Below are 21,242 nucleotides of genomic sequence, written 5' to 3' on the forward strand. Positions count from 1 at the left end.
AGCTGATCGATGTTTCTCTCTCATCGATGTTTCTAGCTCTCTATCCCTCTCCCTTCCTCTCTGTAAAATATCAATAAAATATATTTTAAAAAAAATGTACTCACCTGAGTACTTTTTAAAAAAAAAAAAAAAAAAAAAAACTAGCACAGGCTGTGCAAATGTAGAATGTTTGCTTTTGGGTGTAATGAATGCTTAGTTATTGCCACATAACTGTTTTTCCATCTTCTGGCTAGTGATCAGCCCCAGTGCCTTCACACTGGCTATCTTGAAAAATCCTATGATTTCTTACCTTGGTATTAATCTAGGAGTAAGTCTGGTGAGTTACAGATGGAAAGAGAAATAGATGTGGTAGGCCAGTATTCCCAAAAAAAATGAGTTGGTTCATGGTTAGTTTATAGCATTTTGTTCACCTCTAGGTAATCCATAGGGGATCCAACAACTAAAGTCACAATGTTTTAGCTTAGTCTTGAAATCTGGTACAAGTTTATCATTAAGGATGTAATTAATGTTCTATCAAGATTCTATTTGCACCCTAACCAGTTTGGTTCAGTGGATGGAGCATCGGCCTGCAGACTGAGGGGGTCCCGGGTTCAATTCCGGTCAGGGGCATGTGCTTTGGTTGCGGGCACATTCCCACTAGGAGGTGTGCAGGAGGCAGCTGATCGATGTTTCTCTCTCATCGGTGTTTCTAGCTCTCTATCTCTCTCCCTTCCTCTCTGTAAAAAAATCAATAAAATTTATTTTTTTTAAAAAGATTCTAGCCAAAACCGGTTTGGCTCAGTGGATAGAGCGTCGGCCTGCGGACTGAAGGGTCCCAGGTTCAATTCCGGTCAGGGGCATGTACCTTGGTTGCGGGCACGTCCCCAGTAGGGGGTGTGCAGGAGGCAGCTGCTCGATGTTTCTCTCTCATCGATGTTTCTAGCTCTCTATCCCTCTCCCTTCCTCTCTGTGAAAAATCAATAAAATATTTTTTTTTAAAAAAAAGATTCTATTTGCATGTTTTCCTGTGCAGCCTGTAATTTTTAAAATAATTCATCTTATTAAATGAATCAATGCTTTCAGATCATGAGGCATTTAATATTATAAACTCTATAAACAGTATTTTTCCTTATTCCTTGTACTTTTCATTAATGTTTTGATATCCTTCTTTTATATAGGACTTTGCCTCCCGGGCTAAGCTGGCAGTACAAAACCTAGTACAGAAGGTTGGATTTTTTGGAATTTTGGCCTGTGCTTCAGTAAGTAAATTGTATTAAAAGTGAGAAATTCCAATAAATGCTAGATTTATATTTTGATCCAGTTTGTTTTTAAAAGATACATGCCTGAATGAACAATAATGCTATCACTCTTAACGGGTATGTAATTTTATTAATCATTCATCTTACTCATCAAATGAGCTGTTTTCTGGTGAATATGTTCATATTTTGTTTATTGACTTTTAAGCATTTCATCACGCCATGATGACTTCAGACCTAAATGGCTTGATTCAGTAAGAACAAAAGAGAGAAAATCCATCCTTCCCATGGATGGATTGGTTCAGTGGATGAATTTATAATGAAGTGCATTTAACCAAATAACAATGATTTCATTCTTTCCAGAGTTATAGATAAGTCATCTTTTCCCAAAGTTTCAAGCATTAACTATAAAGAAAATGTGTATAAAACCTGCCTTAAGTGACGCTAACACCTAGTAAGGTAATTGGAACGTCTGTGGCAAAGTTAAGGGCTACAGTGAACTAAGACGCTCTTAATGTCAAACATTTAATGTCTCCACTATGTTGTACCTGATTAATACAAAATAATATTGATTGTAAACTGTAAATTTAAAAATTTTTGTTTTACTTAATGTCTCAAATTACAGATATGTGAAACTGATGTTCTTTGATGGGTGTTTTATCCTGGTCCTTTTCTGTATAATAGAAATAACTACATTTGAAATGGAGCATTTTGATCCAAGTTTTCTTTGGTCACCTGTACACAATTGGTAGTTCAGTGGTGGATTTGACCAGAATAACTAGGTGCACCTGGCTGATAATGATAAAAGCTGCCATTAAAAGTAAAATTCACAAAATTATTTTCTGGTGACACCAACTATTTTATCCATTAAGTACAAGAACAATAATACATCTTTGAGAACCCCCTTTCCAGCCTTAGCAAAGCAAATGGACAAAAAGGGGATCATTTGGTGCCAAAATTTCTAATCCGTTATCAACATTTTAGGGCTATTCTAAAGCATATCTGTGCCTGAATTACTATCTTTTGAACTTGGCAATACTAGAAATTTTCATAATCGAACTTTTTTCTTTTTAATGTAGAAGCTTTTTATCACAATATTGACCTTAACTATTTGAGCAGTTTATAGGTATTTTGTAGTGTGATATTGTAGAAAGAATTGGCTTTAGAGTCAGGCTTACTTAGGTTCCTAAACCAGTTTTGACTTTTACTAGCTCTGTAGCCTCAATCAAGTTACTCTCTTTGAAACCCTAGGTTTTAATTTTCAAAATGGGGCAATACGACATTCATTGCAAAGGCTCATGTGAGGATTTAAGATTATATATGTGGATCCTCAGGCTCATGTGTGAGGTGGAGCCTGATAAAAAAGGAAAACTATTCAAATTGTAATTCACAGAGTTGTGAGGGTCACATGAGAAATTTTAAGAAATGACAGATGTGAGACTGTGAAATGATGCTGTTATTACATGGTTGTAAGTCAGATGAAATTGCATAAAGGCTTTGAATTTAAAAACAAAACTGAGTCATTGAATCCAAGTGTTACTAACAAAAAAATACTTGAATTCTAATTTAGTCATGGCACTGTTTTTAAAAGGACATATGTGACAAATATAACTAGACTTTTCTTTGAAAGTTAAAAAATGAAATGATATAAATTAATTGATTTATAAATGGTTTGACCAACAGCCACAAGGACAGAGTACTTCTATGGGAGAAAAATGGATGAAGCACTCAAAATAGCTTGTGGTCTCTTTGCATTTTTATATGAAATTGTCTTTCAGCATTCTTGAAATGTGGGAATGTTTAGAAAAGGTATTAGTTGTGAATCACTTCTTTGTCTGGGACTGAATATTCAAAATATCTGAATCACTGCTCTTGTATTTCCACTTGACTTTCTTTCTAAAATAGATCACACAATCCATGGCCTTGGGCTCTCATAAAATAAAATATAAATAATGAATGTTTTATGTTGAGAAATAAGAGCACATCCACCTAAAAATATATTTGTGAATTTACAACAATGTTTGGTATATATAGGTGTGAGCACTTTCTAGATAATATTCTTATTTCAGGCTAAAGATTTTCAAACCTAGCAACTACTAAAATAATCTAAGGCTTTTTCTCATTTATATCTCACCTTAGAAAACAGCTACCAAATAGCCAACCAATCTACTGAATGGTGTTAAATTCCTGGGGAATTTATCTAATTCTAATGTGATAGAAAAAAAGTATATTTATGAGACATTAGCCATAAGTAATACAAGCAAAAGAATAGCTGATTTGCTTTGAACAGATTGAACAACAGCCTAAGATGAATGTGAGACCCAGTTTATGGACACATTAGAATACTTGCCTCACCTGAACAGTCTAGTGCTGATCAAGGGACTTGCCTCTTTGCAGTGTGAGTAAGGATTTACTTACAGGTGGTAAAATGAAACTGTTCTTTGGATTATATGTTGGAAGTTCCATTTTATTTATTTATTTATTTATTTATTTATTTATTTATTTATTTATTTATTTATTTATTTATTTACAGATTCCAAATCCTCTATTTGATCTGGCTGGAATAACATGTGGACACTTTCTTGTACCTTTTTGGACTTTCTTTGGTGCAACCTTGATTGGAAAAGCAATAATTAAGATGCATATTCAGGTAATTGTATCTTCTTATTCCCTACCTAATGATGAAGAGACCATTAAAAGGCATATTTCTCTTGCTCATTCCAAGGTGAATTGTTAAGATTTTGGTTGTTTCTTTTGGTTGATAGCTTGTTTCCGTGTTCAGCCATGTCATTTAGAGGTTAGTGAATTTTGTGCAGGTTTTCCCTGTCCTTGTAGGAAAGTTGTGTCCCTTTATTATCTTTCTCCTTGTTTCTTTTCCTTCTTTCCTTCTACCTTTCTTTCTTCATCTCTTTGTTTATTTTACTTTTTGCCTTGTGAAACTATTTATGCAAGACTTACCAAACAAAAACAGTGTTCCCATGTAGGAAAATGCATATCATTTTCACATACATGGTCCAAAAAATGTTTCTTTACTGACCATGAGCTGAGATAATATTGCCTTTCACTAATTCTACTTTTCTTTCACACACTGTATGTAACACTTCCTCTCAAGATACCAGTGTTCTTTACAGAAAAGCAGATACATGTTAGTGTTGGGGAGAATGGGGAAGAAAGGGGTCTCCGAAGAGGCAGAAAGATGTGGGTTGTGGTTAGAGAAGTGAAAATCAGCAAGCCTTCAAAGACACATTTAACAAAATGTTTAGTGTATACTATATGAATAAAGGACTGAAAAGAGACTAAAAAAACTTAAATGAGAGGAAATGAATATGTGCTTCTAGGACTGTGATATGAACTGTTTCCTTCTAAGGGCAAATCTCACCAGAATAAACTAAAATTAACCTGGAAAGAATTCCTTAATCAATGAGGTTTGCAACAAAGAAGCATTCACCAAAGGAAAGGCAAGAACAGTGAGTAATGTCTGTGCCCTGGCATGATTCCTTAATAATTAAAAACACGTCCATCCCCCATGCTTCTTCTTAACACCTCTCCACCTCTAGTTCTTAGAAGAAGAGAATGAAACAGAAAAATTTCAACTGCTTCTACTGCCCAGTCTCTGATACTAGATTTTGGCATTGGAGATGAGTTATTGAACTTGTCCTGCCATGATAATTGCTCAGAATTTCAAGGATATGTTTTTCCTCCTTCAAGGAGTATTTCCCCCCACTTATATTAAGTACATTGTTCAATGAGTATGGGTTCTGTAATATTGGAATGCTAGTTTCTTTAGTAAAGATTTAAAATACCATAACAGGATTTTTCAAGTAATAAAATATTGTGGTAATAAATGATTTTGCAGTGTACGTGAAGATAATGTTTTTTTGTAATCTTTTCAGTTCTTTCTGGGGAAAGAAAGAAGCTAGCATTTAGCTGTAAGGAGTCCTTTGAAAGTAACAACAGATTTAATTCCCTTTATAACAGCAGTTCCTCTAGGGATCTATAAACTTACACATCCTACTTCATGTAATAATCTAAAAATTATAGTAAAGTGTATTATGCTGACAGTACCCTATAGTGGTAGGATATGCATCTAATCAGAGCTGTCATTACAGAATAGTCCAAAATAGTTTATTTTTAGAACATTTTTTTTCAAGTTATGATAATGCTTATTTTTTATGTAGTGTTTCACACTTTAAAGCACTTAGTATATGTCATCTGATTTAATTATTCTAATCCTGGGAGGAAGAAATTATTGCCCCCGTTTTATAATTATCAAACTTACAGAGGTTAATAAGTAATAGGTACCTAAGAGAGTGAGTAACAGCTGGAATTTGAACTCCTAGTCTTTTGGCTTCAGGTTCAGTGTTTTTTTCCAGTCTTTTGCATTGTCTTCTTAACTATAAATTACTTATGTGATTAAGGAAACTGAATTGTTTGATGCCTGGGATTTATTAGGACCTATACCAGGCAGTTGGCATTGATTATCTCAGAACAATCCTGTGAGGTAGTTATTATCCATATTTCATTGATGGGGGAACTGGCTTTAGAGAAGATAAAATACTTGCCTAAGGCCCAGGAATTCAAACCAAATTCTATAAAGTTAAAGCTCATTCACTGTTTCTGAGTGGAAGGAAAAAAAAGAAGCTAAAATCCTTTCATGTTTCTGAAAGGAAAGAATCTGAGTTCCTTCACTAAACTGAGAACATGGGGTATGTTTGCTATGTTTCATTGTATCAAAGAGATGTACTTTCTAAAGGCATGTCACTTAATGTACATCCAGATATAGCTCAGGGCAACAGACATTTCTCATTTTTTGGGTAAGAATACTAACAAGTAATATAAACATTATAACTATTTCTGAAACACAGATTTTTCTGTAATCTAATAATAAACCTATCTCCTCTTCTGATTCTCTTCTGTCTCTCGGCTTAAACTAGACAACTTTCCTTGATAAATATTGTTATTTTTATTGATATTTTGTCATCTGTTAAACCTCCCCTAAAAATTTCAAATCAGCCCACCTAATAGTGTTAAATCAGGATTTCCCCTTCCACTACATAAGTTGAAGTCCTCTGGCTGTAGAAGGATCCTTAGAAACAAATAATGAAGAAGCTGAGAAGTGAGCATGCTCACATATAATACTTCATGTACCATACAATTTATTTAGCATGTGTATTGTTTATTCCCTCGCTACCTTCCCACCCACCACTGCACACACTTATACTGGAATATAGGCTCCATGAAGGCAGAGATTTCTGTCTCTTGGCTCACTGAGGTATTCTGCCTAAATAGCATCTGGCATGTAGTAGGTACTTAATAAATATTTAATAAATGAATCTATCTACAATTCTTCTTACCATTGAAGGACCCTTCTTTTACAGATAGGTTCTTTTTTGTACATTCTGACACCAGTAGTTCCTATACCCATATCTTTTTTTCTTCCTAATCTCCCCTTCCCCTTGTTTCTTCTTTGCACATGGTCGAGAGGATTGGTTAGTGATCTGTGCCTTTTGTTTACTTGGTAGAATCCCCCACTCAGACACATTTTTTTCTTGGCCAGAACAGTGAATTTTCAAGCTGTTACATATTTTTTTAAAAGTTATGATTTGTTCTTAAGCAATTAAATTGTGCAATTATCTGGGCATTGGCTTATTCTGAATGTTAGAAAATGATAGTAGGGAAAGCTTATTATGTTGGTGAGATCACTGAGAGAGAAGACCATTAGCTCTGTTTCTTAATAAAACATTTATAGTTCCAAGTAACTGGCTTTTAGTATGGATACTAGAAGGACCCCCATATATTAAGGCTTTTCTCCTAAATGATCTATCATAGTCTTATTAGTTTTATAATCTTCATACGCCATTTGTATAACATTGTTTATAAAATCATTATCCCCCAGTAGGGGGTGTGCAGGAGGCTGCTGATCAATGTTTCTCTCTCATCGATGTTTCTAACTCTCTATCCCTCTCCCTTCCTCTCTGTGAAAAATCAATAAAATATATTTAAAAAAAAAGAAAAGAAAAGAAAAATAAATAAATAAAATAAAATCATCATCCATCTTGTACCTGATTGACCTCTCTGTGTGCTTGCTTTTTCCATAAGATAGGTATCTTTTTTCCATTTAACAGATGCATAAACAAACACTAAAAAGGACTATGAACTTTTTTTATTCTCATTTCCTTACACATATCCTTACACTGTGCAGCTGCCAATACTAGGACATTAAGTAAAATATCATTGCTTTATTGTCTAAAATAATAAGCTTTCATCTAAAATAGGCACTTTCCTGAGATTTATAATGAATAGATTTTTTAAATACATTTTTATTTATTTCAGAGAGGAATTAGGAGTGGGGGGGAGAGAGGAGAGAGAGAGAAACATCAATGATGAGAGAGAATCACTGATCAGCTGCCTCCTGCATGCCCCACACTGGGGATCCAGCCTGCAACCCGGGCATTTGCCCTGACCAGGAATCGAATCGTGACCTCCTGGTTCACTGGTTGATGCTCAACCTCTGAGCCATGCTGGCTGGGCTAGATTTTTTTTAATGATTGTTTTTATTTGCCTTCTCTCCCTTTTGGTTACATAAGCTATATTATTTAACAAAAAACAACAAAGCACTAAAGGGTTTTTTTAAATCAGGAATTTGGAGAGAGAATCTAGAATTACTCACATTTAATCAGTTATCACTCCATTAAAGCTAAACTTTAATATCACCTTCTTGAAGTTAATTAACTGTACTTATGTGACCTTTCCTTTCTCTAAATTTTTTTTTTTAATCCTTACCCAGGGATATTTTTCCATTAATTTTTAGAAAGTGGAAGAGAGAGGGAAAGTGAGAGAAATATCAATGTGAAACAAACACATTAATTGCTTGCCTCCTGCACACATCCCACCAGGGCCCAGGACAGAGAGGAGTCTGCAACCAAGGTACATGCCCTTTACCGGAATTGAACCCGGAACCCTTTGGTCCACAGTCCGATGTTCTATCCACTGAGCCAGACCTCCTAGGGCCCTTTCTCTGAACTTTGATATCGCATTGCTTTTACCACCAATGGCATTTATAGTTTTATCTTTAGATATACATATACCTATACATAGAACTTACCATCTTTCTACTGTGTATAGAAAAATTTATAAGTATCTTTAGGGCTTGAAGTATTCTTATCTTTCTGTTCCCTAAAATCTCTTAATAATGCCTTATATTATCCATAGTAAGTACATTTTGTAACATTTATTGAATTGAAAATATTTATTACACATTAGCCCTAAAGGCATCTTTACTTGTGAAGTAAGTTATCAACATTTTTAATTAATGGAGACTACCTCAATAACACCAAATTGAAAATGACCCAGGTCTGGTACAAATCCTCAATAATCTGTTGATGCCTTTGTTTGTACCCTAATCCTGAACAGCCAAGCTCCTTCAGGATCTGAGAATGGAACTTGCATGATAAAAACTTTCCGTGAAGGATGGGCAGTCTTTTCAAGAAGCTGTGGATTAGATTTAGCCTACAACCCTATCGTCAGACTGGTCAGCCTTCATTTCAGTGGGGGGGCCATGTGGGAACCCATGACTTCAGTTGTATACACCATTCTAAGATACATAAACATGTGGAATGTCTACCCAGCCTTCGGTTTCATGACTCACATTTTTCCCTCAGACATGGTCACATATCCTAATAAGACTAGAACTGTGTTTAGGAAAAAACATCTTTAAAATACAAAGTAGGTAGCAAATGGTATTTTTTATAAAGAATTTAAAAAATTGCATTTAGGGGCAGCACCTCACCTTTTTTAGACTGTTAGTCAGAATTGTGAATTTATATTGGTGTTTTTTGATGAAATATTTAATATTTTATTAATACTAAATAACTATTTTAATATTAAAATTGGTGTTTTCTTTACAGAAAATCTTTGTTATAATAACGTTCAGCAAACACATTGTGGAACAGATGGTGGCTTTCATTGGGTGAGTAATTTTTTAAGGACTAATATTAGTATCACTGTTGGAATTAGAGGAAATGTATAAAAAGACTTTATTGGGATAGAATTGTTGTGATAGCTCTTCAGTTTTTGAGGAAATATCTTTTGCCCTATTATTAGTTAAATTGAAGAAGACTTTCTTGAACTGCAGCATGGAAGGATGAGGCTCAGATTAAACCAAACATGTAGTAAGTCATGCACTTCTTGATTTAAAAGAAGTTTTGGAGATTGAGACTGTAGCCCCTCTAAAGAAATAACAAATTCTCTTTACATAAAGACATGTGTTTCGTTACAGTTTAATAATGCTTTAATACAATGCCATGTCTTTTAGCCAGATACACAGGTGCATTTAATTTAAATACAGACCTTATATAAAATAATATTTCATAGTGTAAGACATGATAAGATGGCATAATATTACCAAAATATGTCAGTTATGAACCTATTGCTTCACTAGAGAAAAATTGGGCCATTTTTAAAGGCTTCTATCCAAAGCTTGTTACTTTCATGTGTACAGAAGTAAGACTAGTTTTAACATATGATTTAAATGGTAATGTTACAAATTTGGGTAGTTCACGTTGATAAAACAGTAAAGAAAAACTCATTTTGTTTGGTTAATCAAATTAGCTGTTAACTGGAATGTGAGTACTGTCAGATATTAAATGAAACTTTTTAAATATGTGAATTTTTATTCAGTGTTTACGGGAGAGAGGTTTTCTTTCATTTAATAGCATTACTGACCCATGGTGGGAAAGGGTTACCTTGAAGTGTCCCTTATGTAGTTTTAGCATAAAGTTTTATCTTAAAAGCCATTTATGAAACAAAACATTTAGGAAAACTTCTGCTATTTAAAAAAATGGCCACTTTGAGGTGAATTCATGAGTGTTAGTTTTATTACTATTTAAACTATACATGGTATATTATATTTTCTCTTTTCTGTATATGGTATATCTTATCAAAATAGTTTTTAGTATTTTCTATTTAGTTTTTAATATAAAATTGAGGAAAAACATATTCTTGAGAACATACTCAGTGGAGCCAGTCATTGGTTCTGATTTTAAATGTGGATTGTAGTTTGTACATTAAAATTTAATTACTCCAGTTTTTTGTTGCTTGAATCCTTAAAAATAAAGTGGTTTAAAAGTAACCATTTGTCACATTCAAAAAGAAAGAAGGAATACCCTTCTTTCTTAGTTTTAAATACTATGAAGGCATTTCCTCTGTTCATAGCGAGCAGTGTTCCACCTTGAGAAAATTCTGAAGGACACATACCTAGCTAACTACTACATAAACCCACATTGTAGGAGTGACTGTGCTCACAGCACCCTCCATTCTTCCTGTCTTCTTTTCCCATACTGAATATGTATAGAAGGAAGTTTCTTGGCTACTTTTACATCCTCACCACTACCACATTTTGTTTCTCCAGCCTTTGGAGTTTCTAAAGAATTAGATTAGTTAGCTCCCTATCTCATCTACCCACATTCGGTTTCATTCCCTTCTAATCTGATCATCATACTGCAGTTAGTAACTTTAAAAAAAATCTTGCCCAGCCATTCGTGACTCAGTGGTTGTGTCAGCCTATGAACCAGGAGGTCACGGTTCAATTCCCGATCAGGGCACATGCCTGGGTTGTGGGCTCAGTCCCCAGTGGAAAAATATCCTCTGGTGAGGATTAACAAAAAAAAATAAAATTAGCCCTAACTGGTTTGGCTCAGTGGATAGAGCGTCGGCCTGCAGACTGAAAGGTCCCGGGTTCGATTCCAGTCAAGGGCATGTACCTTGGTTGCGGGCACATCCCCTGTGGAAGGTGTGCAGGAGGCAGCTGATCGATGTTTCTAACTCTCTATCCCTCTCCCTTTCTCTCTGTAAAAAATCAATAAAATATATTTAAAAAATAAAATTAAAAATCAATGAATAAACATATCCTTGGGTGAGGTTAAGAAAATAATAAGTAGCCCTAGCTGGTTTGGCTCAGTGGATAGAGCGTCGGCCTGCGGACACAAGGGTCCCAGGTTCGATTCCGGTCAAGGGCATGTACCTTGGTTGCGGGCACGTCCCCAGCGGGGGGCGTGCAGGAGGCAGCTGATCGATGTTTCTCTCTCATCGATGTTTCTGACTCTCTCTTCCTCTCCCTTCCTCTCTGTGAAAAATCAATAAAATATATATATATATAAAAAATAATAATAATAATAATATATATATTTTTTAAAAAAAGAAAATAATAAGTAGCTTAGTTGTATATTTTAGAAAAGGGAAGGAAGACGGTCAAAGTGATTCCCTAGACCCATTGTTGAGTTGAACTCAAAATACTGCCTTTAGCTTGCTGTAGAACCATTCTCCTTTGATTATTAGTTATCCGTCTTCACACTGTTAAAACTAAATGGTATAACAAATAATCAAACTAAACTAGGAAAGTTTGGAATACAGCCTTTTTAAGGATATTTTAAAACTGTGTACCCATAATTAAGAAAGTGATGAATTGCCGTGGTAGAGAAAAAAATCAAAAGACAAAAAGTCAGTAACAGTTCAAATTTACAATAAAATTATGAGATACCAAGCAAGGAAGAATGAAAAATGAATCTCAAGAGTAAGGACAGCTATGGAGTGGAAGATGAAAAGAACACACGGGCTTTGGACAAAACAAATCCATATTTGAATGTGAACTCTGCCACAGTTATTTAATTCCGTGTCCACTGTTCTTTCAAGCAACATGAGTTGAGTAGCATTTTTTTGAGTAGAATTTCTTTTTCCAGTTTAGGAGGCTACTGATACCCTTTCCAACTTCCAGTCAAAATGTTAAATGTCCTATATCAAAATATTATATAGTTTAGTTGAAACAAACTCATGTCAGTGATTTGACATTTCAAGGCATGTTTTTTAATTTTTTGATTTATCTTTATTGTTGAAAGTATTACAGATACCCCCCTTTTTTTCTCCATTGACCCCCTCCACCCTGTACTTGCACCCACCCCCAGGCCTTCACCACACTATTGTCTGTGTCCATGGGTTATGCATATAAGTTCTTTGGTTGGGCATGTGGATTTTTTTTTTTTTTTTAATGATTAAGGTATTACACGTGTCCTTATCGCCCCATTGTTCCCCCCACCCTCCCACTCATGCCCTCGCCCCCCTGGTGTCTGTGCCCATTGGTTAGGCTTGTATGCGTGATGGTTGATCTCTCCCCCTTACCCCCACCCTCCCCTACCTTCCCTCTGAGGTTTGATGGTCTGATGGATGCTTCTCTGTCTCTGGATCTGTTTTTGTTCATCAGTTTATGTTGTTCATTATATTCCATAAATGAGTGAGATCATGTGATATTTATCTTTCTCTGACTGGCTTATTTCACTTAGCATAATGCTCTCCAGTTCCATCCATGCTGTTGCAAATGGTAAGAATTCCTTCTTTTTTACCGCAGCGTAGTATTCCATTGTGTAGATGTACCACAGTTTTTTAATCCACTCATCTGCTGATAGGCACTTAGGCTGTTGCCAAATCTTAGCTATGGTAAATTGTGCCACTATAAACATAGAGGTGCATATATCCTTTCTGATTGGTGTTTCTAGTTTCTTGGGATATAGTCCTAGAAGTGAGATCACTGGGTCAAATGGGAGCTCCATTTTTAGTTTTTTGAGGAAACTCCATACTGTTCTCCACAGTGGCTGCACTAGTCTGCATTCCCACCAGCAGTGCACGAGGGTTCCTTTTTCTCTGCATCCTCGCCAGCACTTGTCTTTTGTTGACTTGTTGATGATTGCCATTCTGACAGGTGTGAGATGGTACTGCATTGTCGTTTTGATTTGCATCTCTCAGATGATTAGTGACTTTGAGCATGTTTTCATATGCCTCTTGGCCTTCCTTCTGTCTTCTTTCGAAAAGATTCTATTTAGGTCCATTTTTTGATTGACTTGTTTATCTTCCTTTTGTTAAGTTGTATGAGTTTCCTGTAAATGTTGGGACACATTGGATTTTTAAAATGCCTTTCCTCTTGCCCTAGCCGGTTTGGCTCAGTGGATAGAGCATCGGCCTGCAGATTGAAGGGTCCTGGGTTCGATCCCCAGTGTGGGGTGTTCAGGAGGCAGCCAATCAATGATTCTCTTTCATCATTGATGTTTCTATCTATCTCTCCCTCTCCCTTCCTCTCTGAAATCAATAAAAATATATATAATAAAAATTAAAATAAAATAAAATGTCTTTCCTCTTAAGTTTTATGTTACCTGTGTTCTCAATGACTCATTTTCAAAAATTTCTACTGACTGGATAGAAAGGTAGACTACTAAGTGACTATTTTGTGTGCTCTGAGGAAAGATTGAGGAAGGCCTACTTCTCCTTAAAGAAAGTACCCATTTCTTTTCTTTCTTCTCTGATTCATAAAATGCCTTTAACCAGGACAAAGTTTTTATCAAAGATTACATAAATAATTCTTGAAGGTACTATTTTTTAACATACTCTGAGCATTCTACATACAATTATTATTATTATTGTTTACTTCTAATTGCAGCCATGTATGATGCGTATTTATCTCCCTTTTATTAAGGAAATGAGCTGTGAGTGGTTAAAAAAAATTCACTTATATAATTGTTTATTTTAGTGGTTTTTTTAATTCATAAAAAGAGGCTCATACCATATGTAATCTTTTGGAACTTTTCACTTATTATATTGCTAATATCATTGTGTGATGCTGAAAATTATTTATTTTGACTGTTATATGTTCCATTGGGTAATTATTCATCCACTCTCTCTTGATAGATACTTCAAGTGTTTTCATGTTTTTTTCTGTTTTGAACAAATATGAGCACTTCTTAGCATAAGATAGGTGGGCACATAGTAAGGAGCCTAAGGGTCTGATGAAAACACAGAAGGATAAGGTAAGTCAAAGAGAGATTGGACATAAAAGCAAGGTAACCCTTAGTTTCGATAAGTTAAAATAACTTAGTTTTGTCTAGGACCAAATTTGGGCAAAATCTCACTACTGGTGTGCCTGTGGCCTGCCAGGCCAAGGCTACTCACCTCCCCCTGGGTGGCAGGGAAAGTGTTAGTGCTGACCAGTTACATCTGTAGCAGTGAGTTTTAGTATTAATTTTATACAGGTTTGAATGCTACACTGATGACGAAAGGAAATATTCCTTCCCCAAAGGGCTCCTGGTCTCACTGTAACTATGGCGTGCCAGCTGAATATGTTACCCTAAGTATGCTTTTGGCTTCTGGTATTTTTAGTACAGTGTGTCTTTGTGCAGTAGTCCTAAGGTCCCAGAGAGAATGTAAGTCCTACTTTCAAAATTTACTGTAATTTTATTTTATTTCATTTCAATTTTTATAAGAATGTATTTAAGCCAAACTGATGACATATGCCTAGGGACAAGATCTCAAATGCTCTGGAGAATAACAGTTTTGCAGCTTCTTTTATGCATTTGAAGTTCCAAACATTACTGTAATTTTAAATGTAAATTATTCTCCTCAGAAATAATAATTAGCCGATTTATTTCTTGGACAGTTCTGGAAAATAATTGCCAGTGTCATTAGGTTTAGGGAAAGGTATTATCCATTCCTAAATCAGAGGGTTTGTCTAGTTATGTATGAGAATCTGAACAGATGTAACGAACCAGTTAGATATTCTGAGAGAGGCTAGAATACAAATAACAGCCTTGAGAAAAAGCTTTTTGGTTTATGGTATGTTTGGCAGGAGGACAGAAAGAAGGCTCTGAAAAAAAGATGAGACATGTAGTGGAGTTTTTCACTCTTTGGTATCCTGGGTTGAAATAAGTCAAGGGACAGAACCAAGAACCAGGGAACTTTAGAGCTTCAAAGGCATTATATTTTTTGCTGTCTTCTTTTTTTTCATTAAGATTTAAACTGATTTTTATTTAGACTTTCTCTTATGAGAAAGACCTAGATATGTTTCTTAAAGAGAACCAAGTGTAACTTTAAAATCATGATTAAGATGACATGTCCAGTATTCTCACTAAAGAGAGATGAGAATTTCCAGAAAATAACATTAAGCGTATGACCCGTAACAAACCATATGCAGAACATTGGCTCATTGTCAGGTTGCCAGTGTCTTATTAGAAGACAAAGTCCCCAGTTTTACCACACAAGAAAGTTTCCATAACTCAATCATTGAACTTGCAGGGGGGCGGGGTGGGGTCGCTGAAGCAGGGACTTTTTACCAGATACAGAATGTTCCATGCTCTTCTTTGCTGTCTCCTATTTCTGAGTTAACTTAATGTTTGACCTCGGAGTCGGACTTGCCTGTGGCAAGAGAGATCATTTTAACCGAGGAGTAATTAATGTTTGAATCTTAATGCTGTTTCTTGCTCCTCACTCTATAACAAGTGGTCAGAATGACCTATTTTGGCCTGGACATTTTTCTCTACAGAAAGAAAATCTGTCCTTTCATTTTAAAATATAAAATGGTTCATGTACTTGATTCTCTTTTACTTTGATCATTGTAGAATAATCAGGAAAAGTTTTGGGAGTGTGGAACACAAATATTTGTATTAACTGAAAAAGGATACATGGACCCCATTTAAGACCCAGCTGCTGAGATTGTTATACACACTGATTTCATGATAATCCTCTGTGATTTAGATCATGTTCAACAAAACAGACAACAGGCCTAAAATGGAGTCACTTGTGTTAACTCCACGATACAAACTGAGACTTAATACCTAACTTAATTACAGTTTCAACCTCTCCAAAGAGTGGAATCTTAAACCAGTCGATCTGTAATTACCTGGTCAGCCTGATGGACCCCTGCTGTCCCCCAAAGGAGGGTGACCTTACGCTCTTTGCTGGTAGCATCCTTTCCTCTTCCTTCTGCCTATAAGAGACTTCTTTCATTTTATACAGCTCTTCAGAGCTCCATTCTATCTGCTGATGGGATGCTGTCTGACCCATGCCTTGTAGAATAAAGCCAGTAAGATCTTTAAAATTTACTCAATTGAATTTTGTTTCATAACAGTAGAAAACTCTTTCCTTTTCATGTCCTCTTCATATAGTTTATCTTCTCTTTTGACTCTAACTCTTCTATATTTGTGTTGCTGATATTGGGAGGCAGCATAGTTAAAGGTTAAAGAGGAATTCTGGAGTTAAACTGTTTAAATGAGAAATTGGCATTGTATTAGGAGGTTACTATTAACCATAATTAGAGCATTTCTGTAGAATGTTGAAAACTCAAACTCAGTTAAGTGTTCTGTAAATATTTGTTGGCTTCATTAATTCATTCTTTCATTATTATGAGAGACCTCTTTGTATTATAGGCTGAGGGAAAGACTAGTGAAAAGCTAGAGATGGAAAATACAAATGAAAAAAAGGAAGGGTTGCCCTGGCCAGTGTGGCTCAATGGTAGAGCATCGACCCATGAACCAGGAGATTGTGGTTCGATTCCTGGTCAGGGCACATGCCCAGGTTACGGACTCGATCACCCTAGAGGGCGTGCAGGAGGCAGCTGATTGATCTTTCTCTCTTATCGTTGATGTTCCCTTCTCCCTTCCTCTCTCTGAAATCAATAAAAAAATTTTTAAACAATAAAACATTTTTTTAAAAGGGAGGGTGTGGGTAGGAAATTTGCATTTAGTGAGCACCCACTGTTCCAGAGGTAGAGAAAGAGGTAATCTGCTTGAAGTTGAAAATTTGGACACGAGTGTCAGTTTCAAATAGCTGCTTTGTAAATTTAATAGGGAGTCAGCATGAATTCTTTCTGTCCACGCTCCTCTCATTCATTCGTGTGTGTTCCTGACACAACTGAAACTGGTTACTACTCATGTTACTTTCAGTGAGAAACCTACTGGTTTTGTATTGTGGGTATAAATATTTCTTTTTCTCTCATCATCCTACTAGATTAAGTTCTTTGAGGGCAGAACTCATTACTTTTTTTTCTTAGTTATCTACTACATATAGTGATTTTTAGCCTAAGTAATAATAATTGAAATAATTGGATTGTTCTTAAATGACATTGAGTTCCAATCAATACTATCACTTTTTTATCCACTCATCATCACACCGCTTTGAATTCTCTAAAAGACATGTCACCTTAAATTTAAAATTCTGCAAACTATTCTTGACCTTTAGCAGTCCCTAGTGCTGATTTTATTCTTAAAATTCAGTGGGTCTTCAAGCCAGCCACAGAGTGATTTGTCACCATATAAAGCTTCCTCTAACCTGTCATTTTCTATAACTAAAATCAGTTGATTTTTTTTCTGGAATATAAAGCTCTTTTTATTAAAGTATAGTTGACATATACAGTATTATTCATTTCAGGTGTATAACACAGTAAGATTTCATTTATACACCTTACAAAGTAATCACCACAGAAAATCCACTACCCATCTGTCACTGTACAAAGTTATTGTAATATTATTGACTGTATTCCCTATGTTGTACTTTAGGGACTTAGTTATGTTATAAGTATGTACCTCTTCACCTTTTTGCCCATAAGCCCACCGCCCAACCCTCTATTTGTTTTTCTGTGTATGAGTCTGTTTGTTTTGTTTGTTCATTTGTTTAGTATTTTAGATTCCACACATAAATGAAATGATAAAAGTATTTGTCTCTCTGACTATTTCACTTAGCATAATACCCTCTAGGTCTCTCCATGTTGTCACAAATAGCAAGACTTCATTCTTTTTTTTTTTTTCAAATATATATTTTATTGATATTTTACAGAGAGGAAGGGAGAGGGATAGAGAGTTACAAACATCAATAAAGAGAGGAACATCAATCAGCTGCCTCCTGCACACCCCCTACTGGGGATGTGCCCGCAACCCAGGTACATGCCCTTGACCGGAATCGAACCTGGGACCCTTCAGTCCGCAGGCCGACGCTCTATCCACTGAGCCAAACCGGGTTTTGGCAAGACTTCATTCTTGTTCATGACTGAGTAATATTCCTCTGTGTGTGTATGTGTGATATATATATGTATATATGTGTGTGTGTGTATGTATGTATTCACTTCTCCTTTATCCATTCACCTATTGAATAACACCTAAGTTGCTTCCATGTCTTGGCTATTGTAAATAATACTTCAGTGAACATAGAGGTGCATATATCTTTTTTAATTCGTGTTTCATTTTCTTCAAAAAAGTACCCAGAAGTAGAATTGCTGGATCTTTCTTTGTCTCTTGTTATAGCCTTTGTTTTATTGATTTATTTATTTTATGAATTTTTTTTTAATCTTTATTCAGATTATTACAATTGTTTCTCCTTTTTCCCCCCATAGCTCCCCTCCACCCGGTTCCCACCCCACCTTCTGCCCTTACCTCCCCCCCACTGTCCTCGTCCATAGGTGTATGATTTTTGTCCAGTCTCTTCCTGAACTCCCCCATACCCCTTTCCCCCTGAGAATTATCAGTCCACTCCCTTTCTATGCCCCTGATTCTATTATATTCACCAGATTATTCTGTTCCTCAGGTTTTTAATTCACTTGATTTTTAGGTTCACTTGTTGATAGATATGTATTTGTTATTCATAATTTTTATCTTTACTTTTTTCTTCTTCCTCTTCTTTAAGAATACCTTTCAGCATTTCATATAATACTGGTTTGGTGGTGATGAACTCCTTTAGCTTTTTCTTATATGTGAAGCTCTTTATCTGCCGTTCAATTCTGAATGATAGCTTTGCTGGGTAGAGTAATCTTGGTTGTAGGTTTTTGCTTTTCATCACTTTGAATATTTCTTGCCACTCCCGTCTGGCCTGCATAGTTTCTGTTGAGAAATCAGCTGACAGTCGTATGGGTGCTGCCTTGTAGGTAATTAACTGTTTTTCTCTTGCTGCTTTTATTTATTTATTTTTAATATATTTTATTGATTTTTTACAGAGAGGAAGGGAAAAGGATAGAGAGTTAGAAACATCGATGAGAGAGAAACATCGATCAGCTGCCTCCTGCACACTCCCCACAGGGGATGTGCCCGCAACCAAGGTACATGCCCTTGACCGGAATCGAACCTGGGACCCTTAAGTCAGCAGGCTGACGCTCTATCCACTGAGCCAAACCAGCTAGGGCTCTCTTGCTGCTTTTAATATTCTCTCTTTGTCTTTTGCCCTTGGCATTTTAATTATGATGTGTCTTGGTGTGGTCCTCTTTGGATTCCTCTTGTTTGGGGTTCTGTGCGCTTCCTGGACTTGTAAGTCTATTTCTTTCACCAGGTGGGGGAAGTTTTCAGTCATTATTTCTTCACATAGGTTTTCAGTATCTTGCTCTCTCTCTTCTTCTGGCACCCCCATAATTCTGATGTTGGTACGCTTGAAGTTGTCCCAGAGGCTTCTTACACTATCTTCAACTTTTTGGATTTTTTTTTGCTTTTTGCTTTTTCGGTTGAGTGTTTTTTTGCTTCTTTGTATTTCAGTTCTTTGACTTGATTCTTGTGTTCCTCTAGTCTGTTGTTGGGTCTCTGTATAATATTTTTTATTGCAAGTCAGTGTATGTTTAATTTCTAGTTGGTCCTTTTTCATATCTTCGAGGGTCTCGTTATATTTATCGGCCTTTTCTAGGATATTCTTGAAAAGCCTTATAACCGTGGTTTTGAATTCTGTATCCAGTCGTTTGTTTTCCTCCATTTCTTTTGTTTGTGATCTGTTTCTTCGCCTCCCCATTTTTCACTGCTTCCCTGAGTTGGTAGAGTAGCTTTGTGTGCTAGGTTTCCTATATGGCCCAGTGGGTCGGCCTCCCCAGTTAACCTGAGGTGGATACTCTTGGTGCACCCCTTTGTGGACTGTGTGTACAGCCTTGTTGTAGTTAAGTCTTGATTGTTTTTGGTATCACTGGGAGGAATTGACCTACACGCCAGTTGGCTGTGAGGATCAGCTGTGTCTACGCTGGGAGAAGTTCGGTGCTGGAGACAGCCTTATAGGATTAGACTTGCCAAATTGCAAAAGCCTCTGTGCTCAGCTTGGATGGGGTGGAATCTCAGGGCAGAGCAGACAGTCTTGGCTTCCCGTCAACCTTGCTTTTGCGCACGCGCGCGCCTCTAAACCTCTTCCTGCCCCAGCTCCTGAGTCTCCGCCCGAGAGTCCAGATTCCCCCCACAAGAGCGTGGGTCCCCAGGGGCTCACCTGGAACTGGGGTTCAGTGGAGTCAGAACTGGGCTCAGTGCAGTCAGGAGCTTCTGACTCCCTTCCACTAGGGAAAGCCTGTGGCAACCTCCACAGTCTTTGTGCACACTGGCACATGCGCCTCCAGACCTCTGCCTTCCCCGGCTCCCGAGCCTCCGCCCGAGAGTCCAGATTCCCCCCCTGTAAGAGCGTGGGTCCCCAGGGGCTCGCCTGGAACTGGGGTTCAGTGCAGTCAGGAGCTTCCGACTCCCTTCTGCTAGGGAAAGCCTGTGGCAACCTCCGCAGTCTTTGTGCACACTGGCACGCGCACCTCCAGACCCCTGCCCGCCGGGGCTCCCCCGGGTCTCCAAGTCTCCGGGTGCCTTTCTCTCTACCTGACAGTCCAGATTCTCCCTGTATGAGCGTGGGTCCACAGGGTTCGCCTGGAACTGGGGTTCAGTGCAGTCGGAACTGGGGTTCAGTGCAGTCGGGGGCTTCCTTCCCCCTCCCGCCAGAGAAAGTCAGCCAGGCTCTCAGCCGCCCTTCCTCTCTGCGCGCACAAGGACCCTTTGCCGTACCTCCAATTCTCTGTGAGCTTTTCTCTTTCCTTCTAGTTGTAGAATTTCCACTCAGCCAGCTTTCCTGTGGTTCTGGATGGTGTCCGTTCTGTCTCTTAGTTGTAGTTTTGAAATTGTTGTGCGAGGCAGCAGTTTAGGTGCTTACCTATGCCGCCATCTTGGTTTCTCCCCTATAGCCTTTGTTTTAAAGTTTATTTTGTCTGATATTTTAACACATTTTGTTTTGACAGCCAATCACTTTTACTTGATTCTTCTAGACCACTCCTTTAGCTCTGACCTCATTCATTAACATAAATGCCTGCTTGTCTCCTGCTCAAGTGTAAATTCTGAAATGAGGTTTTGTTTCCAAAAGCTTCCCTTTAATGATAGCATATTTCACAGAGTAGCTGCTAATTATAAGGAAGTCTTCCTTTCATTCTGA

At 37.0% G+C, this 21,242-nt stretch overlaps 1 protein-coding gene across 1 annotated transcript in view; it reads left to right on the plus strand.

Moving 5' to 3' along the window:
- The window catches only part of VMP1 (vacuole membrane protein 1), a 121,854-nt gene that overhangs the window by 86,932 nt on the left and 13,680 nt on the right, over positions 1–21,242 (plus strand). The window contains exons 9-11 of the mRNA XM_080680911.1: positions 1,158–1,238; positions 3,769–3,885; positions 9,143–9,204. Coding sequence (XP_080537037.1) covers positions 1,158–1,238; positions 3,769–3,885; positions 9,143–9,204 — 260 coding nt within the window. The remainder of the gene's footprint in view (positions 1–1,157; positions 1,239–3,768; positions 3,886–9,142; positions 9,205–21,242) is intronic.

The sequence above is a fragment of the Plecotus auritus genome (assembly GCF_963455305.1).
Source record: "Plecotus auritus genome assembly, chromosome: 7".
NCBI classification, from domain to species: domain Eukaryota; kingdom Metazoa; phylum Chordata; class Mammalia; order Chiroptera; family Vespertilionidae; genus Plecotus; species Plecotus auritus.